General features: G+C 37.0%; 1 protein-coding gene across 8 annotated transcripts in view; it reads left to right on the plus strand.

Moving 5' to 3' along the window:
- CADPS2 (calcium dependent secretion activator 2) overlaps window positions 1-25,423 on the plus strand; it is a 447,742-nt gene that overhangs the window by 198,363 nt on the left and 223,956 nt on the right. For all 8 annotated transcript variants that reach the window (XM_072964582.1, XM_072964580.1, XM_072964581.1 and 5 more), the window contains one exon: window positions 23,379-23,490. In XM_072964582.1, the coding sequence (XP_072820683.1) occupies window positions 23,379-23,490 (112 nt within the window). The remainder of the gene's footprint in view (window positions 1-23,378; window positions 23,491-25,423) is intronic.

Below are 25,423 nucleotides of genomic sequence, written 5' to 3' on the forward strand. Positions count from 1 at the left end.
ATTGTAATCACTACTTAGAGCATTGCTGTGAAGAGTGAGAGTAGTACACATAAAGGATTTGACGAGATCCTCAAAACAATCAATGAATGAAAAGAATGATAATATTGGTAAGTAGGAAAGACATTTAAAAAAACCTAATTGAACAGCATTTGCCATGAGATAGTAAATAAGTTCATATTTTCAGAAGTGACTGACCAGAGTTTATAAAATTTAAACAGAAAGAAATACATTGGAAATGAAATAAATTGCAAAGGTGGTAGGAAATTTTAAAAACTCAAATTTCAAGATGTTAAAAAATATTAATTTCAGGGTGATGATAGTGGGTGCATATGAGGACAACACGGCCTTAGGGAAAGAATGAGACAGACCAGAGCATAAATCTTGTCACAGATTAGCCATGTTACCATGAGCTGGTTACTTGAATCTCTTTGAGTGTGTTTCCTCGCTGGTGAAATGGGGACAGTAGTGCCTGTATCAAGGATTATGTTGTGAATTAATTGACATAACATATGTAGGAACAGTTGACTGTGTTCTTCCGCTTTTACCTCACCATGTAGTTTCTTCTTTTAGCCTTTGCTTTGTGTGCTGTGCTTGCTTTCAATTTCCTTACTCTTAGGTTCATTTTTCTACCTTCTTTAAACTTTTCTCTTAGCACCCTGTTTTAAAGTAGACAATTTTCAGGAAGGGGCTCATAGCTGATGAAGGATTCAATGCTCTTGACAACCTGAAAGAACATTATTTTATGAAGCTAAATGTTCTTTTGTCTCCTGAGTCCTTTCTGAGATTTTTGGCTTTGGTGTTTTTATTGTCATGTAGTATTTATTTGGCAAGAACCCCATAACCATTTATTTTTTTAAGATTTGAGAGTTAGTTTCAATCAGAAGGAGATAGTTTTCATCATGAATAATGCCCTAATGTCAGTTATGAAGGGACAACATTCTATGGTTGTCATATATTTGCAATCAACATTGGTTTTGTTTCTCGGTTGATGTCACTGGAGATTTATATCTGCTCTGGTAAAATGCAGCTGTCAAAGCATCATGAGCTCTGTGCTGCAGAGTGTCCCGCCATTGCTGACGGTAACTTTACAGCCGTGTCTTCCATGTTGGCACCGTGTTAATACATTATGTGCGGGGCACTCAACTGTGACCTGTACTGGAGCTGTGGAATAGCAGTGCAACTGGGGGCTCCCACTACAACTGACATGCAGATCAGTGAAAGAGAGAGTAATCCTGAATTCAATGCAATTGATATTACTGGGATTGTTTCAGATACAGAGAAATCTGAAGCAGTGTAAAAATATCCTGGGACCCTTTGCAAGCCCTCACTGGTAAGACGGAAATACAGAAGGCTGTTGCTGCAAATCAGAATCTTCAAATGGCCTTGATGACTGAGAGATGCACACAGAACCAGAGTCAAAAATGCCGCACTGTTGTGCATCTGTACCTGAGAGCAGGGTGCTTCCCTTTAGCCTTTCTCTGCCCAAGAAATCTGGATAATGTTCCAAGACCAGTTCAGCTTGGTGCACCCAGGTTGATCTCAGTGCACACTCTTCTTTATTAGCACTTTTTACTCAAACATAGTATATAGTATAATACATAAACTAGTATAAATATGTAAATATAGGCATAGTTTGATATAGTGCATTTAATTTTTTATATTTATTCTAATGGCTGGTTATATAAACCTTCATAGAAAAACTCATTTTGAGGTAATGTGCATAATGTGTATGTTTATGTATATGTACATTATTACACAGAGAATTTTTTAAGTTAGGTAACTATGAAATATAATTGCAGTAGTTATAATGAGAACAAGACTGACATTCTTTGCAAGTAAAATTTATTTTTTTGTTTTAAGAATACACGTGTAAAAGACATGAGATCTATGCTCTTAATAAATTTTTGAGCACACAGTTACAATACTGTTGACTACAAGTAAAATACAGCAGATCTGTAGAATTTATACTATAAAATGTATACCTGTTGAACAGAAACTCCATTTCCCCTTTCCTCCAGTTTCAGGCAACACCATTCTACTCCCTTTTTCTATGAGTTTGACTATGGTACATATCTCATGTAAGTGGAATCATGCACTATTTGTCATTCTGTGATTAGCTAATTTTACTTAATATAATGCCTTCAAGCTTCATCCTTGTTTTCACATATGGCAAGATTTCATTCTTTTTTGAGGTAGAATAATATTCCATTCCAAGATGATATGATAAAATGTATCATCTTTATCCATTCATCCATTGATATACATTTAGGTTGTTCCATATCTTAACTATTGTGAATTATGCTGCAGTGAACTTGGTAGTATAATATCTCTTTGAAATCCTGATTACAGTTCTTTTAGAAATATGCCCAGAGGTGAGATTGTGTTGGATCATATAGGAACTCTACTTTTAATTTTTTGAGAACCCTCCATACAATTTTCCATAACAAATGCACTATTTCTTATTTCCACCAGCAGTGTTTAAGGGTTTCAGTTTCTCCACATCCTTGCCAGCACTTGGTATCTTTTAGATAACCATCCTAAAAGGTGTCAGGTGATATCTCAGCGTGGTTTTGATTTAGATTTCCCTGATGATTACCAATGTGGAGCGAAATTTTAATACTTGTTGGTCATTGGTATATATTCCTTGGAGAAAGGAAGATCAATTGATCATATTTGTCTGGGTTTATTTCTGGGCTCTCGATTCTGTTCCATTTGTCTATCGGTTCCTTCGATCTCCATTGTGGTCCATTGGTTCTATTGTTTTTATGCCAGAACCATACTGTTTTAATGACTGTAACTTTGGAATGTGTTTTGAAATTAAGAAGTGTGATTCCTCCAGGTTTTTTCTTTCTCAGGATTGCTTTGGCTATTCAAGGTCGTTTGTGGTTCTATTTGAATTTTAGGATTTTTTTTTTTTCCTGTTTCTGTTCAAAAAATGCCCCTGGAATTTTGAAAAGGATTACATTGAATTTGTAGATTGCTTTGGGTATTATGAACTTTTTAACAATATTAAATATTTTGAACCATAAACATGGGGTATCTTTCCATTTATTTGTGCTGCTTTAAATTTTTTTACCAGTTTTATATAGTTTTCATTCTATAATTCTTTCACATCCTTGGTGAAATTTATTCCTAAATATTTTGTTCTTTTTGACCCTATTGTAAGTGGGATTGTCTTCTTAATTTCTTCTTTGGATAGGTCATTGTTTGTGTGTGCAAGAAGAAATGCAACTAGTTTTTGTATATGTTGATTTTGTATTCAATAGATTCATTGAATTTATTAGTTTCAACAGTGTTTTGTGAATTCTTTATGTTTTTTACATACAAGGTAATGTCATCTGGATAATTTTACTTCTTCCTTTTCAATTTGTACGCTTTTAAAATCCCCTTTTTACCACTAATTGCTCTGGCTAGGGTTTTAATTACTATACAGAATTAAAGTGGTAAAAATGGGCAGCCTTGCCTTGTTCCTGATTTAGGGGAAATGTCTCTGTTTTTCATAGTCGAGTATGATGTTGGTTATGGGCTTGTCATATGTGGTCTTTATTATATTGAGTTAAATTCCTTTTATCGGTAGTTTGTTGGCATCTTTTATCATAAAAGGACATTGAATTTTTTCAAATGCTTTTTCTGCCTCTGTTGCAATGATCATGTGATTTTTATCCTTCATTCTGTTAATATGGTATGTCACATTGATTTGAATGTGTCACACCATTATTGCATCCTAGGATTAAATCTCACTTGATCATGGCATATGATTCTTTTAGTGTCCAGTCAAATTTGTTTTGCTGGCATTTTGTTGAGGACTTTCATGTCTGCATACATCAGAGATACTTACCTATATTTTCTTGTAGTGTCTTTGTATGGCTTTGATACCTGGATAATGCTAGCTTTTTAAAATGAGTTTCAAAGTGTTCTCTTTAATTTTGGGGAAGAGTTTGAGAAGTGATTAGCATTAATTCTTTAAAATTGTGGTATAATTTACCAGTGAATCCATCTGATTCGGGGCTTTTCTTTTTTGGGAGGTTTTTGATCATATTTTCTGTTTCTTCATGAATCAGTCTTGGTAGGTTGTATATTTCTAGGAATTTATCCATTTCTTTCAGGTTATCCAGTTTGTTGGCATGTAATTATTCATAGTGGTCCCATGATTCTTTTTATTTCTGTGGCATCAGATGTCATTTCTCCTCTTTCATTTCTGATTTTGAGTCTCTTTATCCTAAATAGTCTAGCTAAAGTTTTGTCAATTTGATTTAAGAAATTTCTGCTCAAAACACCTAAGTGACATTTTTTTTCTCTACTAAGGCAGTTTTATTAGTATATCTGTGACAGTGACTCTCCTAAGTTTTATTTATGAAACAGTTTATCACTTATTTAGTAAGATTAATTGTAAGCTGATTTTTTTTAATTAACTTAAAAAAATCATTTCTAAGCCTCCTGTTTAGAAGGAAGTGATGCTTATATCTAAAGTATTAACAATGATCAGATAACTTCTGCTGAATGAGACCCATGATTCATGGTAGTATTTCCTTCCCTATGAAATTTGAAGAGAACTTTTTAAGTACAGGAACTCTATTACAAGAAGATGTGATAGTATTTTTCCTTAAGTTTTCTTTTGTTTTAAAGAAGGAATGTCTTATGTAAACTTCAGTGGGGTTTTGTTTGTTTTTTGCGCTTTTAATTCTTCCCCATTAAAACTATAGGCCCTGGTAATAACTGCTTCAAAGATATTAACATAACATCATTTAAAGAGAGTTTTGAAAGATGGGGTGAGAAGCCTATTTCATACTTTCTCTTGTTCTCAGAAAAGACTTCACTGACTTAAAACAACCAAGAAAACCATAGTGACGGTAAGTTTGGCAAAAGAAGTAAAAATGAAGAATTAGTCAATTTTTAAACAAGTAACACTTCTGTTATCTCTGGCTCAGAATTACTTATTACATAAAACGCAAGATGAATTTGGTTGGCAAAGATTTGATATCTTTTGGCTTATAAAATAACAAAATTTTACCTGAAGCAAATTTGAAATTCTCGCTGCGTTCTAATGTTTAATTTTCCTCTTCTTGCCATAATATAGCTTTGCTGGCAGATGGCAACAAGTGGATCATATTGAATTTGGCAAATTCTCATAAGATTCTTGAAAAATTTTAATATTTGCATGTGGAAAAAAATTTAGTTTTTACTTCGCTCTGCCAGAATGGCAGAGACAAAGTCTTAAGCATTTCCCTAATTTTTGTACCCTGTATTACATTACTTCACATTTAAGTAGGATAGATGTCTAGGGGAAAAAGTTAAACTATTAATTTACTATGAATATAATCTTAGGGTTGTAAAAACTTAATGTATCGTCTTCCACACTTCAAAACTGCTCCTAGAGTAGCAGCTTGTGTCTTTGTTAAGATAAAATCGGTACCTGCAGGTCAACATTCCTATCAGCATTAAACAACTTTCCCTGTAGGGTCCCTCTAAAAATTCAAAACGTTCGCATCCAGTAACTGATTTTACATAGGGGCAGTGCTTCAGATGCCTCATTCTCATGTTATTTCTCTGCAAATACTGGAGTCCAGGTGAAGGCTTCAGATTGAACTTCTAGGGAAGAGCCTCCTTAGTTCTTTAGTAAATAAAATGCTTGGCACATATGACCAAGACAGGCATACATTTTCCTAAGTTCAGCCCCAAGCAAATTCAAGTCATAGTGGGATTCTGGAGGACTTGAGTATTTATTTGAGCTCCTTGCTTAAGCACACTCCCTACATGCAGTGAGACTAGAAGGATAAATGGCTTAAAGTAAGGGTCTTGATTTCTGCTGAAAACTCATTAAAATTGCAGAAGTAACTATTTCGGGAAGGCTCAGAGCAAGTTCCTAGGCTTAATGTGATTAGTCACTTTTGTGATGAGACTTAACTGACAGATGGACCTGTTTCCCTCATAATCAGACAGATTAGTGATTAAATTAAGTTTTCATCATTAATATTTTCTTGGGCATATTTGTGAATGTTTCATGGCTTAGTTTTTCAGAGAAGGTCCCCAACCTGGCCAGTGACCTTTGCTGTTTCCCCTCAGTTGGTGGCATCTTTAGAAAGAGGAAGCTCCTTGACCTTGTTGCTTTGACTCCATGGGGCTGCTCTTTCTGTTCACAGAGAGGCTAATTCCAGGACTTAGCTACTGCATGTGTTGTCTGGCTTTGTTTTCTTTCCATCATGTAGCTTGTGGTGGCCTGGACAAAAAGTGTATATCCATTTTATGGTCATTCTTTTCTTAAAAGCAATCCAAAGATGTAATACTTCAACCACACGTTCTTGTAAATTGATCAAAATTGCTCACAGTTTTATAGCACCACTTATGTAAATTGAGATATTTTACAAGGAGGATAATTAATCTGATCTAGGAATATTTATCCATATGGCATGGATGAGCAAGAATTTCACAGTAGATGATAATCACTCTCTCTTATGAGATAAGACACAAATACAATTTATTCTGTATTACTTTAATAAGTAAATAATTCATGTTGTATGTAGTTTTGTTAATTCTGAAAGAAAGTTTTGCAGTGGGCCAACCCCTGTGGTAGAATACGGAGAAATAGCTTTCAAGTTCAGGAGGCTGTTACTAAAAGTAGCTCTACAGAGTCTCCTTTTTAGTTATCCGGATTGATACTGGACAGCATAGCCTTCTGCCTGGATGTCTTCACTTGAGTATCTTTCAGGCTCTGAAATTCAACACATTCAAAATAGAAATGATTCGTTTTCACCTTTAACACCCTCCTCCTTTCTGTTTACCAGCTCAGTATGTGGTACCTTTATCTACAGAGATGCCCAAGCCAGAAACATGGGCATTTAATCATTTCTTTCTCTTTCTCATCTCCTCATCTAAATCCTATTGATTCTGCTTCCGCCATGCCCAACAAATCTCTCTCTCCCCACATCTTTATTGCTGGCATCTTTGTTGGGGTGCCCCCGGACTTTATTTCAGGAGTCTCTATTTGGTCTCCCTGCCTCCGTTCTTGCCTCTACTTCAGTCCAATTTCTAAAACATGGATGTGATTATATCCTTTCCCTAGACATTTTTTAGTGACTTCCCTTTGCCTTCAGGATGAAGTCTGGCATGAAAGAATCTACATTTACCTGACCCCCACTTACCTCTCCACCCCACCTCTGGCACAGCATTTCCAAGCAGGAGGGCTATTGCATTTTTATGGGAGCAGCTTCATCAGTGGAACTATCCCCTCTGTCACAGGTATTTAGCTTCCAGGCCTCTGCCCGCACACATTGTTAAATGCATCTCACAGGAGGAGGCACCATCGCTGGGGAGAACCACTGTTGGCCCTCACCGGTGGCCTGCCGACCTTTCATTCTGCACCTGGCTGCCTGCTGTTCCCTGAAGGCTTCAGTTTAGGGTGCTCTCCTTTGTGAAGCCATCCTAACCCTTGCTCCCCATTTCCCCAAGAAGGCTTACTTATCAGCTGTGTGTACTCTGTCCCTGGAACTCTCAATCTTTGTTATAGTTGCCTCTGTCTGCTGCTCCCCCAAATCTCTGAGCTCCATTGTTATGGAAACGACAGGCCAGTCAAGAAACAAGCACCACTCGGAGGGTTGGAGTACTCAGATGTATTACGCCGGCGGGCTCAGAGGGGCTTCTGCTCCGAAGCTCTGAGCACCTCCAAGACGTGCGCATGAGGTTTTATAGGGTAAAGTACAAGCTTGGGGTATTCGGCCAATAGGCATGGAACAGCTTTAGCAGCATCATCATCACAAAAGTGGAGGCGGGGAGGCAGCAAACCAACATTCCAAAGCCAGATATGTATCTTTGAAAACCCAGCTGGCTAGCAAAAAACATGAACAGCAAACTAACACTAATTAACCTAGATTTACAAGTTAGTCCAGCAGAACTCAGATCAGTATTCCGATACTTAGATTTGTGAGTTATCTTGTTAGCCCAGCCCAGCCTCTCCTTCACATTCCTAGACTTTGTGAGTTATCTTGTTAGACCAGCCCGGTTTTTCCTTCACACCATGAAGGCAGAGGCTGGGTCTTGTTCAGCCTCATGTTCCCAGTATCTGGCTCAGTGACTGTCCTCTATTTGATAAAGCGTTTGACCTCAAATAACTGACAACAATATTCTCTTGAATCTATGAAGCATCACTGAGAGTAACTCATCTATAAGGAGATTACTGATTAACACAAATTAGCTATGCATGTAAAACTGACAACCGTCTAGTATTCACTCATGAGAAAGTTAAACCTGAGTCTCAATGGACTTAAGAGCAGCTGGGAGCCAGTTGTCACCCTAATTTCCACCCGCTACACAGTGAAATACAATCTGCTAAATTACAATGTACAAATCACTTTCTGTGGCCCAGATCTTCACAAATTGCAAATAACACAACACTGGCTTCCCGTTTTGCATTTCCAGAACATTTGTGCAGTCACAAAAATGTTATGTATTATTAAAATCTCCTCTATAAATCACATGGAGTTTCTTGGAGAAAATGTCCTTAAAATTTCAGCTGGAATTGTAATGTTCTTTAAAACTATTATAATACTCTGATTTTTTTAAGTATATACATATGGGTACTTTTCAAAAAGACATCTTTTTAGTAAAGGCAGAATATTTTTTATTTAACCAAATAGACAACTGTGCTTGTTTCACTTAAAAACTTTCCACCCACATTGCTTACTTCTAACTTCTGCGTATGTAAATAAGGATTAACAAAGCAACAGCTGAAAAAACATATGCACATAGGTAATTAAGGAAAAGGAAGTTGTAGTTCCAAAATAATTGAATATCTAACCAGGCAACTCAATTCCATCTATTTTGTAAATATATATGATTTTGACGGTCAAAGGACCTAGGTGGTATTTCGTGTTCTAAAACCATATTATTCCCTTTACAAAAGTTAAGAAGATGCCAAATCTGGCTTTACACAAGTTCTGTACGCTTCAGCCGAAAAACATGACAGACGTATTTTTACATGATTAAATTGGAATAGAATCCACAGTTACGTTTTGTGATTCTTCTGAAGTTAGAAACGTATCAGACATATGATGATTGGTTACCTTAATGTTTATGAGGTGTTAAAAGGGAAATTGGAGACAAAGTCTTTTCCAATGTTGTTATTATTTGATTTTACAATATGTACAAATAGACTCTGCCTCAGTATTTCATTATGATTTCAGGAAAAGACTTTTTTAGTGAATAAAAGATCTATCAGAGAGTCATTGCCTGGAGAAAATCATGGTTACTACTTAAGCAGTCATGTAGCATTTAATCCTCATGAAGTACTCTGTGCTAATTCTCTCCTTAGGCAGGTGGTGATGGGATAAGAAAAGTGTACTCAAAAAGACAAGTGGAAAAATAAAGCAAAATCGTTTTGTTCAAGCACCAAGAAGCTTAAATAAATGTAAGCTCTCAAAAAAGGAAATGTTTAGTGAATAAATTACTAAAACACACCTGTTACTCATGAACACATTTTGCTTAAAGAAAGTTCCACTTCTTCACATTTGGCGGTTGGCTGAGACCAGGACTGGGTAAGAAATGAGCAGCAGCCTCAGGTAAACACACTTGAAATATGTGCAAGTGTGGTTTATCTGCCGTGTCAGTGCTGATATGCCGATCTTCACGTGTTTTAGAATCTTTCTGAACCACTATAAATATACTAAAGTTGCTGAAGATAGTATTTTAGTTTAAGGTTCTATTTTAAAATACAGAGCAGCTTTCAGATTCAGGTGATTACTCTTACTTAAGAACATCCTCCCACCTTGGGTTGGTCCCATTATCCGTACAGCTGTGTTTGTCTGTAAACATGAAACGTTTTCTGTACTTTTTGTGTATATTAATGGAGGCCTGTTCTGGAGCTCTTGTACATGCCGCTTGTGCAATGGTCCGACGTGGCAGTAATTAAAGCAGCACACTTCCTGCTCTGACTCCGTTCTTCCTCTGTATACAGTGAGTCCCCGACATCCATGGGTTCCCTGCGGCAGATTCAGCCAACCACACTAGATCCACAGCTGATGAATCAGCGGGTGTGGAGCGAACCAGATACCAGGACCGACCGCCCCTACAGCATTTTAATGGGGGACTTGAGCATCCATGGGTTTACGTTAGGTGAGGGGGATCCTGGAACCATTCTCCCACAGATACCAAGGGATGACTGACTGTGTGGTGCAGTAAAATACACTATCAAGAAATCTTGATCGTTCAACTACTGTGGCTCTCTTTCTAGTCCTTTGAGGCCTGGTTAGAATAAAGTAAGTAGTGTCATTCATTCATTCAACAAATAATTACCGAGCTGTGCTCTATGCTAAGAGCTGCACAGGTACCAGGTTTGAAACGACTAAGATCAGGAATAGCTGTGGCAAATGCACTTGCCATCTACAGCAATGAGACGGCCACACGCAGGGAAACACCCAGGAACACGCCGTTACAAGCCGAGTGACTGCTTTGAAGAAAAGGAGTATGATTCTAGGCAAATGTGTGGCACAATGATCTGAATTATTTGAAGGATTGTCCAGCGTTGCAAACGGAGATGGTTAGGGAAGTCTTTCTGAGAGAGTAACCCTCGAGCTGTCAATGGAAAGACGAATGGTAGTTAACCGGACGGTGACAGAGGGTAATGAGACAGTGAGGAGTCAGTGCTGCTAACGGAGGAACAGGCAGGTTCAGTGCCACAGCTGTTTCTACGGAGCCTTCTGGATGGGCACAGACTGGGGACAGAATGGTTGAAATGAAGCCTGAGGAACAGCTGAGGACCGGGTATGCCCAACCGTGAGAGCTGTACTAAGGACATTCATCCTCATTCTGTTGTCTTTGTTCCCTTATCTTCCTTTTCTCTTTCATCCTTACCCATCTTCTGTGGCACAAACCTCAGTGTACTTAAGAGTTTTGGCTTTTGTTTATAAACATAGTAATTAGTAATTCTCAGAGCTGTAGCACCTCGCCAGAGAAAAGAAAAAAGATGCTGTCATATTCTGTTATTCATTGGGAAAGAACCATTGTGAGGGCAGCTCGTGTAAAACAGCAGTTTTTTTTTCTTCTCTCATTGTTGCAGGAAGCTAGTTAGTAAATAGGTATTCATTCAGGCTTGGTTACTCCAGCTCTGTGCCAGATAAAGAGCGTTACCAATCTTGTAATCATGCTTGTCAGGTTGCGATGGACCCTCTTCTCCTGTACTCTTTTTCCCGGTTTATCATTTTCTGATTTTCCCGTACTTTAGCTGACTTTTTTGCATCGCACCAAGTCGTCGTCATCTGCCTGTCCCGTCCAGTGCCACGTGGTGCTCTGCGTGCACCATCACTTCCCTACTACGTGATTTGGTCTGTTTCTTGGCTCTGGTCGTTCCAGTCAGCTCACCTCTGTAGCTGTTCTTTACATTTTATCATTATCACCACCATTTAAAAATAAGACTCTTTTGGTAGCCATAGTAGCTCAAGAACAGAGTAAATGAAGGAAGAAACGAAAACGAAAAATCCTGAGCTGCCCTCTGCACATACCAGCCAAAATGGGGGAGACACCTGCCAGATGGTCTGGAATCTTAGGAGAGAGAAGTTCTTCTCTGGAGTAGATTTCCTTCTGATACATTGATGGCAGACGCTCCAAGTAGACTGTAAGGTTCTTAGTCTGACCAGGATAAGCACCAGCTTTGCACAGCCACAAAGTACTATGAGGACTGGAGTTTTAATTTTGTTTCAGAATCTTTTCCAAACAGAACCCGTAATGTTGAATAAAGATTTCAGGAATTCCAAATATCTTACATGATATCTTAGCCTTTGATGCAACATTCCCCAAAGTGCTTCCTACCTTGAGCTTGGGTACCATGACTACGTGAAGATAACCAACTGCCTTACATGCACTGATTACAGAGTAGAGAAAGCCCAAACATGCATGCACCTTGTTTTCTGGAGCTAATTCAGCACTGATGGACTTCCCAGAAGTCAAAGAACTAACTGCAAAAACTTCATCACCCCCTAGTACGGCTAAAGCCTGTGGAGTTTGAGGACCTGTCTTCTATCATACTTGATGTATTTGCTGCTGCGTTCTGCTGAAAACAGAATGTAAGTCCCTCACCAGGCTGCTGTCCTTTCAGAGAAACTGGGAAGAGAAGGCAGTCAGGAATTGGTCATTTGGACCTCTGGCCCGACATCAGGAAAATGGGGTGCTCAGGGGAACTGAGAACAATCATGTATTTGGTACGCCTTCTCGCTTTCCAGGCACGGTGACAGACGTCTTCTTATTGATTGCATTCATTCCTCTAAGTACTTACGTCAGGGAAGGCGTGTTACTATTAGCATTTTCTAGGTTCAAAAATGGATCCTCAAAAAGTTGGACATACCTGGTTTAACTCAGCTCTCCAAACCCAGTCCTCTTAGACTACAGAGTCCATATATTTTTTTTAAAACACCGTCATCTTTTCTCTTGAACATGAAGTATGTACTTGACGTGTCCAGAGCACAGTGGTGGTTGCAGGGAGGGATATAGCGCGAGTTGCTAAGACAGATCACAGACATAGGAGGATAATGTGGTGGATAGTGAACCTCTGTCTTCACGCGACGGCCACTGTGCACCTTTAATCAGCACTAATGTGTTTATGTTTCATGCTCCTCCCTCTCCCACAAGCCGAATCCTTGGAGGTTGCAGTCTGTTTTCTTTCATCTTTGTATCTTTAACATTCATCCCTACAATGGGCACATACTACGTGCTTATTGACTGTGATTTCAGAGGTTGCCCAAGTGAGACGCAAATGAAAGAAAGTGTCGTTCTGAAAATGTTTCTTCAAGTGCCAACTAGGTAAGTTATGGAGAAACAGAAATCACTACCCATCCTGTAAAACCTTGACGGAGTTCCCAGTATCTCATAAGCATCACTTTCTCAAAAAATCAGTTTAAATGTCCTGAATTTTTAAAAGTATGTCTGTTGCATTTATGTTCTAGAGTATCACACAATTCAGTAGTTACTAGCCACCAGAAATCCACAAAAAATAGGGATACCTTTTCCTGAGTGGCACGGTGTAGGACTCATAGGATCTAAAAGCAGCGGGTGCTGGCAGAGACTGCGGTCTGTGAAAATGACCAGGCCCCACTGCTGGACCAGACTCCTCCTGAAGCTGCTTGTGATGTCCCCTCCATGCAGTGTGCTGGAGGACAGGTGCTCCACTGGATGCTCTTGGGGCTGGTTTGGGGCGCTGCAATGTTTTGCATATTTTGGTGTCTGCTTGCTTCACTTCCATACACCGTGCCCTCTTTGAGTGCTTGGTGCTTTTGGCTCAGCCCCTCGGGAAGGGTCCCGGCTGACTCCTACCCTTTCCAGAATCTGAGATGTTTGGATAATCCAGGGACGTCTCCTGTTGCTCCCAAGCTACTCTGTGCACTTGGAAAATCTTTTTATTTCTCCTCAAGAGTCATTTAGGGAAGAGAAAGACAGTAGTTTTATCTGCAGAGGGACCCCAGGAGGACTTTTTCTAGGGGAAAAAGGCTTACTTTTGAAACAAACCTGCATAGATGATTCAAGCCCGGGTTCCACTTTCAGCCCTCCTGCCCCCAACCCCATGTTACTGCTCAAAGACACAACCAAGAGTGTTTTACCTTTGGAGCAGCCAGAAACAGCTAAGGAGCATTTGCTTTTAAACATAAGTCATTAAGAATAGGACGCACTAACATAGTGCTTTAGCAATTCCGAGGCCTTTATGTAAAGCAAGATACTTTCATGCCCATGTCTAGCCCCAAAGAACATTAGCCCCCACTGGAAGCTCTATCAAATTAAAGATTGTTGGAAGATCCACTAAAGCAAGTACCAGCTGACCCCTTGAACAACATGGGTTTGAAATGCACGGGTCCACTTATACATGGATTTTTTTTTTAACTAGTCATTACTACAGTACAACACCATCCAAGTTGGTTGAATCCACAGATATGTATATAGGGACAGCTGACTATAAGTTACACTCGGATTTTCAACTTTGCAGAGCGTCAGCACCCCAACCCCCACGTTGTTCAAGGGTCAACTGTGCTAGTAACTGATAGACGTTCCAACTTACTAGTAACAGTATGCTGTACTGGTTATGGATAATTATAACCTAATAGTTGGAAACACTGTATTTTAAGTTTCCTTTTATCTTTAAAGAGGAATACATTAATTCTATGACATTCGAGAGGGGTTTTTAAAAATTCATTTCAAATAATACGTCCACCTTTTACTTCCGTGTCAAAAACCAGAAAAAGCAAATTGGTGTTCTCACATACGCTTCAAAGTCATGAGTATAACAGGATGAACACACATTGGTAAGTTTCAGTAAGTGACTAATTATTGGTTTATGCAGGATATTGTGCTCATTTTTACACCACTGCATTTTGTTATTTAAAGCTCTTTCTAGGGATTTGCGTGTGTACAGCAAACTTTCTCCTTTAAAGTTAAATTAATTTATCTTATATATCAGTTATTTAGCCTGTCTTCCTATGTGTAAGTTCTTAAAAATCTTGGTTTCCATCTTATAGAGAGTCAGTCTTTTATTTTTTTTTTTTTGTACTATCTTGACCAAGTAAAATTGTAATGCGAGATATGACAAACGGTTCGGTTTAAAATTAGATGCTTCAAGCTAATATCTGTGAACTATCCTGCTATGAGGGAGAAAAAGGAAAATGCTTGTGAGAGATTATGTCTTCTGTCTTTTCTGAAACCTGATTATGTGCTAACATGCTTGCTAGACTTGCTCAGAAGAAAATGGTACAAATAGAATATAATCGCTCTACTCTGGATATGGGGGTTTAATGGTATGAATACTTCATAAATGAAATATAGACCTTAGATGAAATTTTATCCTATTTCTCTTGAAGCTTTAGCAATCTTGAGAGCAGGAAAATTGAGCTGTCTCTGAAAAGAAGGAGAAACATCCAATAAGACAGTAAGAGTGCGAATGAAGGGAAAGCTCTTAGGATTTTTCTTTCATTATGAAACTGATCATCACTCAGTGCAAGCTGTCCCCAAATATTGTTCCACCTTAAATTGAAAGGTGTCACCCCAGGATTTCTTCTCCCTTTGTCATGGTGAAGAAACAGATAACTCTATATTGTCTTTTCATCATATTAAAAAGTTTTCGTGTGATATTTTTGAATGGTCCTCCCAAAAGCTTAGAGTGATAAACCTTAGTTACTCTAAAGAATATTTTTTATTTCTTCTATTAAGATTTGCATCACATCAGCATTTTTTGACTGTAAAATGTCTTTTATAGGAAGATGAAAGGTAATGTGCAAAAATGGGTTGAGATTCAGTTCAAAATATGTCTCAGTTTATAACTCTCTCCTTTCTAAGTTGGTCTTTTATTCATCCTCCTTTATTTTCTCTCCTCTTTACCCTCTTTCTCCAGTGTTGTTCTCTCCTTTTCACCCCTACTTTCTCTCTCTCTCCCCCACTCTCTCTTCCTGTTTCTTTTTCTCTCCTTTGTCCTGTTTTGCTGTTAGTTGATGTCTGTCTCTGTAGTTTCTGATGTTGTCTGATGTCACCATTTTATAAAACTGATTAAAACTGTAATGTTCAAAACTGTCAAATTTTTTTTTTCAGGTATGTATCATTTTGCTTTGTAACGGCAGCACTAAAGGAATGCAACCACGGGTCCTAACAGTAATAGTTCGCATTCTGTATGTACTTCCTGTATGACAGGTGCTGTGTCATGATGGGTGTTGATATGAACCGCCTTCGTTTATACCTCAGCAGTTGTATGAGGGACGTGTTAGGAAGTTATGGGAAAGTTGCTTGCCTGGAGCCCCTTTGCGTGTCGGGATTGGTATTGGAGCCCACAAACTCCCCTGGGATCTGCACCCTTGAGCCCTGTCTCAGCGCCACTGTACTCCGTTGTAGGCGAGGGCTCAGGCACTGGTTCTGTTTTTTTTTAATCAATCTTACTTCTCCCCCTCCACGTCTTTATATGGAACTATTTAGAACAATGTTGTAATGTCTGTCATTAATTTCATTAAAGTTGTTATATAGATTTTTATAACAATTTTTTATTAAAAAATTTTAATTGAAGTACAGTTGCTGTATAATATTATGTAAGTTACAGGTATACAATATGGTGATTCATGAATGATTCATGATTCATGATTCATATAAAGGTTATACTCCATTTATAGTTATTATAAAATATTGGCTATATCCCCAATATTTCATTATTAATATTTGATATATAGCTATGCAGAATGATCCCTTTGGTTCTGTTGAAAGGATAAGGTAGTATACTTTGATGTCGCAAATGAAAATGTGATTTGTTGGATAAATGTTATCTGCGTGGCCTAGGAAGTCATGCTGTAATTTCATTCATTACAAATGAGCTGTATTGCCTTGGACACATTATTAACCTCTGTGTTTAAATTTAGATATCTCAAATTGAAATTTCAAATATTTTTGAAGCGTGTCAACAACAGTAGTGGCAGTAAGTAAGGCAGTTTTTATAAACACTAGCGATCACCCAACATAAACTAATCAATTAAATATATAGAAAATTTGTTTTAAAATATATTCAATATATTTTTAAAGGAAGAAGTTTAAATCTGTTCTACAGAGTGACTATTAAAATTGCAGGGGAGGGATATTTGTTTATAAGAAAACTGAAATTCTAACAGATAGCCTTGGATTTTGTATTACAATGCGTTATTTTAAAGTTTGATGTTTTACTTACAACAGAGCTATTTGTGGTAAATTTTATTTACTATGTAGGTAAATTATGAATCAACCTTTTTAATTACTTAGGATAACCTTTTATATTTAAGAACATAAAAAAAATGTCTTGGAATCCTGTCCTTGGTCTTTTATTTTTAATATCTACTTAAAACCAAGGGAATATATAAAGGATGTTTTCTGCAGCATTTCTTGTAATAGTTAAAATTGGAAACAATCTTAAGGTCCGTTACTGGAGAGTGGTTGAATAAATGATGACACAGCCATTCAAGGGGAGTGCTTTACAGTCTTAGAAATTGTGTAAATTCATGTACTGATACATAAAGTTCAGTGTGTAGTGTTATGTAAAAGTGTAAGTTACAGAACAATTGAAATACTCTGCTTATTAGAAATAAGTACACATTTAGGTACACATGCAAGCATATGGATACACACAGAGTCCTGGACCTGTAGGATACAAATCCCTATTATCATGGAGTTTTAATGGGCACCCTTCATAAACTCGCTTATTCTCTTTCCTTCTACCATCTCTATGTTAATAATTCTCAAATCTGTATTTTCATTTGCAGCCTTTTAGCATCAGACAAAAAAGTCCCTCTTGTAGCTTTGACTATGGTAAATGATGTTATCCAGTCATCCAAGTTCCCACGAAAATGTAGTTATCTTCACTCCCTTGCCATTAATCTTTGCTTAAGTCTATCATTTTTGAATAAAACTCTGACACACTTGGGCCTTGGGAAGTGACTTAGAAATGTTGAATTTTTTAAATATAAAAAGCTGCTCTTCCAAAAAAAAAAAAATGAAAGAGCTTTCTGTGAAAATGTCTTAATTGCTCATATTAATCAAATACTATATTTAAAAGCATTTATGCAGTGCTTAACAATTTTTAAGTGTTTTCAGTAGTTATTTAATTTTAATTTGTGTAATTGATAAGCAGGGCATTTTTAATGCTTTTTAAACTAATTCCCTATTTTAAATTACTCAATTAAAAATATAGCCCTGTGTATTTGTAATGGTGAGGTCTGGGGATCTGAACTACATGGGTCTACTTATATGTGGCTATTTTTCAGTAGTAAATCCTACAGTACTGCACTGTTGGTGGTTGGTTGAATCTGCAGATGGGGGAACTGTGGCTATGGAGACTGACTATAAATTGTACGAGGATTTACAGATGTATGAACTTTTTGTGTATTTTCAAAATTAATCCCTTGTTGGTAGCATCGTTTGTAAATATGTTCTCCCAGACAGTAGGTTGTCTTTTCTTTTTGTTTGTGCTTTCCTTTGCTGTGCAAAAGCTTTTAAATTTAATGAAATCCCATTTGTTTATTTTTCTTTTTATTTCCATTGCTCAAGGAGAGAGATCCAAAAAACATACTGCTGTGGTGTATGTCAAAGAGTGTTCTGCCTATGTTTTCCTCCAGGAGTTTTACAGTATCCAATCTTACATTTAGGTCTTGAATTCATTTTGAGTTTACTTTTACGTATGGTTTTAGAGAATGTTCTAATTCTAGAACTAAATTAGGACAAATTCTTAGAAAGGATCAATCTCCTGCTTATTATTTTTTTCATTATTCATGATTATTTTGTTCGGCTAAATTCCTAGAGATTGCCTTACTGGGATGAATAGACTGAACATATATTTTGGCTCCTGATAAAATTTCCACTATATTTTATTTATTGGCAAATACATAATTAATGTCAGTTAGTTCAGCTGGCGCATGAACTAACCCTGTGTGTTCATAAGCCATGAAGTCCTGCTGTCCTCATAAAGGTGCTTTGTAGATATTTTATTCATTTGGAGATTTACATCAGAAGTCTGAATCCTCATAAATAATACATTCATAGAAGTAGAAAAAGGCAGTGCATTTTGAGTCAAAGCAAATCGACAGCAAGGGTAATGTATTCTTTCATCACATAACGCAGAGAAACCGTAAGAAGACAATCACTGGTATTAATTCTTAAAAGTGCTTAAACATGCCAATTAAGTAGAAAACAAGAAAATATCTTGGTGATATAGAAGTTAGGCCTGTTATCCTTTTGCTTCTTTCCCTGCCTTTTTTGGGGAGAGAGAGGGAAGCTTTGGTTTTCAATTTATTTGCTATAGAATTCGTATGCAATTCATACTTAAAGGGCATTTTACATCACCAAATAGGACACCAAAAGTTGACAAAAATATAAAGGGAAATTGGCAAAAACCTGTCTTGGTGGGAGATCTTAATAGTTATACCTTACTATATAAGAGATGCCAAAAATCATAAAGGATAAAATAGATTTAAATAGCACAGTAAGCACCTTGACCTTAAAGCCATATATAGAGCACTATACCCACCATGGTGAGTACTTTTCAAGTATTCATGGAAAAGTTAAACACATCCATAGACACACACACACATATATATTTTAGACTAGTTTTAATTATTTCAAAAGATTACTAGTTTTAATTATTTCAAAAGATTACTATCGTGGGGGTTTTATTCTCTATGATGCAGTAAGCATAGAGCTTAAGGAAAAGGAGAACTTCATTTAGAAATTCTAAAAATGCACCTGTAAACAGCTGAATAATAAAAATATTAAGTTGTAAACTTACAGGATACTGTACTTAAAGAGTTAAGGGAAATTTATGGCTTTAAATGCTTAACTAGAACAAAAGAAAGGCTTAAAATTAATGCCAGGCATTCAGCTTAAATTTTTAAAAGAACAGCAGAAGTAACAGATAAATTCGAATGGAATAAAAAAGAGCAGAATTTAATGAAACAGAAAACCAACATGCCGTGCAGAGGGTCATTAAAGTAAAACAAAGATAAGTTGAAAAGAATAATAAAAGAGACAAACCTCTTAAGATTAAAAATGGAAAGAAAAATTATATTAAGAATGAGAAGGAGACATAACTACAGATGCTGTAGATTCAAAAGACAAGGGATTTTTACAACATGGTGCAAATACTTTTGAAAAACTTAGATGAAATAAATATATTCCTAGAAAAATAGTAGTTACCAAAATTGACTCAAAGAGAAAACCTGAGTAGTTTTATAACTATGACCCAATGAAGAAATAGAATCATTAGTAAATATCTTCCCACAAAGAAACACTGGGCCCAAATAGCTTACTAGGTAGGTTCCAAGAACAGATAATTCCCATTTTTTTTTTACAAACTCTTCCAGAGAATTAAAATGTAGTACTTCTCAACTCATTCAAATAAGGTTAGCAGAACAAAAGCAGACGAGGAAAATACAGGACTGTAAATCTACAAGCCATTCTCAATCATGGATTTTGATACAAAATATTAGCATACTAAATCTAGTATTTTTAAAAAAAAAGGGAAGAAATTAGGTTTATCTCTAAAAATCAAGAAAATGGATTAATATAATCTGCAATTACTGATCATCTCAATAGATAAAGAAAAACATTTACTAAAATAGAATATCCATTTCTGGAAGATGGGATCTGCCTAGGATCTATGTGTGTTCCTGATATATTTCATAACTATGATGTATCTATGACCCTCCGTATAACATATTTATGATATATCTGTGATCGAGAAAATCCAGAAGTTGATTATATACATGATATATAGGGGAAAGGGTTATATATGTGACATATCTATGATACAATATGGCACATGCCATATATTGATGATATATGTATGTATACACATATAAATACTGATACATTTACGTGTGTATCTATAATGCACTAGGAAAACAATTTTCTTTACCCATTAAAGACCAACTACAAGTAACCTAGAGCCATGATCACACTCAGAGGTAAAACTGCTGAAAATATCCCCTTTGAGAAGAAATCCAAGGGAATTGTTAATATAAAATCCAAAATCCTGGCTATTTTGGTGGTAGTGTGGACTGGGGATGAGAGGTGGACGTGACTGGTGCAGGCCTGATGTCCTGGCATGCTTTCCATCTTAGCCTGAGTTGTGAGAATGTTTATTTTCTTATTATTTACATTTTATCCCATTTTTAGACATCTTATCTAAGATATTTGGTACTGAACACAGGTTCAGCTGCTCACTGCTCTAAAGTCAATTATTCAAGAGGCAGGTGTCAGTACAGAGGAAAGGGGCTTTAGTCAGAAAAGCTGGCATCTCTGGGGAGATGGTGTACTCCCCTCCAGAAACCGCCGCCAAGGATTCTGCTCAGCTGTGACAGATATTAAAGGGAAAATGCAGGGGAATGGGGGTAGGCAGAATCTGAGTGTATCATCGAGGCAGGAGTTGGGATTCTGCATCATTCTCCGTTGCATGCAGACTGATTCTCTCTCCAGATGTTATCTTACCCCCACGATCTGCCGTCAGGATTGCTAAGAGGATGTTGGTGGTAGAGAGCTAGTCATTCTTCATTCTTACTTCTTTTTATCTAGAAAAGAATCAATAGGTTAGACAAGGCATGGTGTGCATTCAAGAGAGCGTTAGTAAGTCAGGAGTTAGGTTCAATTGCTTACTGATCTCATTCTTGTAATTAGATTCTTTTAAGGTTAGAGGGGGACAGAAATGGGCGAACAGGAAAGGGGCAAAAGAGCTGCTTTCATGTTCACAATAATATGTTTTTAATGAGTAAATGAGAGATGTACCATAGTGAATGAAAACTGAAGCACAGTTATTGAAGGTGCTTGTTTGTGAAGGGTCTGAGTTAGTAGGCAGTTTTGCAGAGGTTCACGGGATCCTGAATGAGCACAGTTCTATACATATGTATTGTTACGTGTCTTATTCTATCCAACAATGTGGAATTGGCAACGCATTTCCCTTCAGGTAAAGTGATAGGAGGGGTGAGGGTAAAAGACAAAACTCACCAAGCCCCTCAGTGATGGTTAATAGGATCGGTCAACATTTTTCTCTTTGGAGAACTGCATATTGGAGTAGGTGAGGAATTTCAAATGATCGTATAGAACCATTGTAGTACTTTCAAAGAATTTTTGACATCTGAGAAGAAAAAATATCATTGATTTTATACAGAAAATAATTTTTATGAAGAGAATTCAGTTTAAAAGATCAGCAAATTCTATGGAAAATGATTAGGCTATCTCTACATGACTATTAAAAATCTTTGATTTCAGTTATAAGAAAATGTCTCCAAAGGTTAGTTTTCAAAAGTTAACCACATGATACCCAATAAAGAAAAGGGTATGTTATGGGAATTTACTCCAGAGCTGTCATCCAGATCACCCGCCTGTATTCATGGCTTAAGACAACACACTTTAGATTTATCCTCTGAAACCTTATTTTAGTTCTGAATCTATTTTTTTAAATTTCTGTTTTAGCTCTGCTTTATTTCTATCTTAATTCTATGAAATGGCAAAAAGACTCCTTGCTAACCCCTTTCTAGAAGTCTAAAGTAGAAATTAAGCTGCTCTCCATTCGAAATGAGTCTCTCTATTCCTTCTGGCATGTGACTGTAATTTTGAAGGAACAAACCGCATCACTATGTTAGTTTCTTCAGTCATTGAAATGGCCTCTGCTCTTACTGTACGTGTATCACAACGTTATAAACTGCTGTGATGGGAGAAAACGTCACCATTACTTGTTCAGTTTTTGTTATAGTTTCCTGTTCTCCATATTTCAGCTTTCTGAATAAGGCTTATAAAATTAGTTTAGACAGTACCATGAAAGTGGTAAATTACCTGTTTTTTTAAACTATATAAGAACTTGGTATTTTTATTTGGTAATTTTTTAACAGGAATCTTTATTTCATTAAGTCTCATTTTTTTCCTTCTCTTCTGTCTGTTTTACTCAATGGTGTTTCTTCATGTTGTGCTGAATCTCACGTATGTATGATCTCCAAGAATTATGAGAGACATTGATAAGATTTTTTAGTATCAGGTGTGTGCCAGTTAAATTTGTAAATATGGTAGAATTAGTTGGTGTGCGGTAAAGGTGAGATTTGATTAATTAAAAGATAAGCTAAGAAAACATGTTATTTTATTATGATGATTTGAAAAACCTGATGACGACAGACTTCAGTCTTAGGACAGATGTACTGGGGAATTAATGGCAAAACACTCATATTTTTATGATGGTTATTTCTTTCCTTTTGACAGGAGCTTTAAAAATCATATAAAGTAAGAGACTTGAGATAATTACCTCCACTTTAAAAAATACAAATAAAATATCTAATAAAGACTTAACAAGAAGAAAGGGGGTGAAATCTTCAGCGTGCAAACATAGTTTTCTGAGAAACTTCCTCTTACATCCTCAAACCCTTAGCGATTTTCCCCAGCCATCCATAAAAAGGGTGTTGTAATTTGTATTTAAATTAATAAAATAGGTTTCAATAGCGACATTTATAATGCTTTCCTTTAACCTAAGTTATTTTTTTAAACATTTTTGTTGGGGGGAGATAATTAAATTTATTATTATTTTTTTTAATGGAGGAACTGGGGATTGAACCCCAGACCTCATGCATGCTAAGCATGTGCTCTACCACTTAGGTATTACCCCCTCCTCTTTACCTAAATTCTTACTGCACTCTACATTTTGTACTCTAATGTGTTAATTTTTGGAACAGCTGAGTAATTATTACAAGCTGTAGAGCTTATTGTGATTTTCCTTCCTGACTGTGCCATCTGTCAGAAACAAAAGCAGAGATAAAAATCTCACTGAGCCACGGAAGTTTCAGTATTGCTTAACGTGCCTTCTAAGGAGATCTATATATCGGGAAAAAAACAAATTATACTGCATTTTAAAGAGAATCTTTGTTACTTCATTGCAGATGGGGAACCCAAGGAGATTTTACCACTACCCATCCACGGCCTGTGGTCAAAGTAAAACTCTTCACGGAAAGCACTGGGGTCCTGGCCCTTGAAGATAAAGAACTGGGAAGGGTGAGTTATGGTCAGCCCTGTGTGTCCGAAGTAGCACATTTTTAACTTTTTTTGATTCAGAATTAAGATGGACCAGTATGCAGTGGGTGAACCGTCTGTTCGTAAATCAGTCTGTTTGTAATTTCCCACGAGCCCAGCTTACAGCTCTAATTTACTAAACACAATTGTCCTAAAGCAGGAAGTGTTGTGATAGGCCTTGAGTGTGTAAGGAGAACACATAAGGTCAAAGTCACCAACACATGTACTCCACTAGCCAGTCAGTGAATGATAGAGGCCAGCTTGTCCTTGGTGAAAAGTCATCCTCATTGAAACCATGGGTTTCATGGGTTAAAAGCATCCTCTCTGTAAGTGAAGTCATCTGCTCTTAATGTTCATTACGATTAGACTAATGACAGATGATCTCTTAAGTGTGTTTATCTCTCTTACCTCTTCCATTCTCCTCCTTGAGGTCTTCCTCACTTATCCTTTAGCATTGAATTATATTTTTCCTATAGTCACCTCCTCATGTCTATAGTATATTTATCCTCTAATTCCAGTAGCTTTCGCCTATACTCAGCTGCTTCTGGCAAGAAAAGCATTAACATTAGGGTCGAGTTGTGATCTTAACACCTCTCTGTGTGAAAGATTATCTGCAGTCTTGTTTATGAAGTAGCTGTGTTTCAATCAGTAGGCTATGAAGTTATCGTCTGTAATGTAGATCTGTTTTACTCAGACCTGAACACTGCATTCATAGATATTTTCCAGAGAATAAAGCCTTCGGAAATCTTACTTGAAAATTTCTGGTGATGGTGGACAGCTTGTGTGTGTGATGTTAGATGTTGAAGGATACTAGAATCAGTGTGTATTTTTGATTTTTTTTACCCTAAAGTTGGGATTTCTCTTCATTTTAAATCATCCTCCTCTTTTACTTCCTTTACACTTTTGGAGTTGTTTTGTTTTTTTTTTTATTTCTGGGGATTCTGTGGATCTGTACCCACACTCCAGAAGTTGTGAGTCTATGCTCTCATTAAAGTGTCCTCTTCTGTTTTCCCTGTTATGTGTATTTCTAAATACCTAAGAGACCTAAGCCCTCATGTTCATTCATTCGTGTGCTTATATAGTTGTGTGTTTACTCACTTAACAAAGGTGTGCAGGGAGCACACTCTGACAGAGGAGCCCTGGAGACCACATAGGGTCTGATGGATTGGTGAGTCAGGGCTTTTCATTTAAACCATTATTACATCCGTTTGACCTTATTTCCTTATTGTAACTATTCTTCACTGTCTTAATAGCAGCCTTTTTAAGTCTAATGCTATCATGTAATTTGAGATAGTTTTAATTCATTTTTCAGCTGGCCAGATAGATATTTAAGCAAATTTTAAATCATATGCATGAGTGGTATATTTTCTAATCAGTTGTATATCTGAGAAAGGCCTCATGTTCCCTTGTTCCCTTCGTACAAGAAAGAAACCTTTCTATCTATCTGTCTAAGAGTTTCTCAACCTCAGCACTATTGATGGTCTGAGCAGGATATTCTTTGTTGTTAGGAGCGCTCCTGTGTGTTTTATGATATTTAGAAGCTCCCCTCGCCTCCAAGCAATAGATGCCAGTAGTCTTGCCAACTCTTAAGTCAAAAGAATCAAAAATGTCTCCAGACATTGCCAAACGTCTCCTGGGAGGTGTGCAAAATCACCCCTGCTTGAGATCCATTGATCTATAGTAATGACCTCAGTACGCCTCATGATTATACATATTATTTGTGAGTTAATAACTTCCAGTTGGTTTAATTATCTTTCTTCCTTGAAGCTTCAGATTTGTATAACTAACCTGCATACTTGGTGTTTCTAATTGTGTATTAACAAATATCTCAAACTAGATATTTCTGAAATAAGATCTTATGATTAGCACCCCCAGAAAATCTTCCACAGAGGCCGTTGTCAAACCAGCAACCTCG

This window comes from Vicugna pacos, chromosome 7 (genome assembly GCF_048564905.1).
Source record: "Vicugna pacos chromosome 7, VicPac4, whole genome shotgun sequence".
Lineage (NCBI taxonomy): Eukaryota > Metazoa > Chordata > Mammalia > Artiodactyla > Camelidae > Vicugna > Vicugna pacos.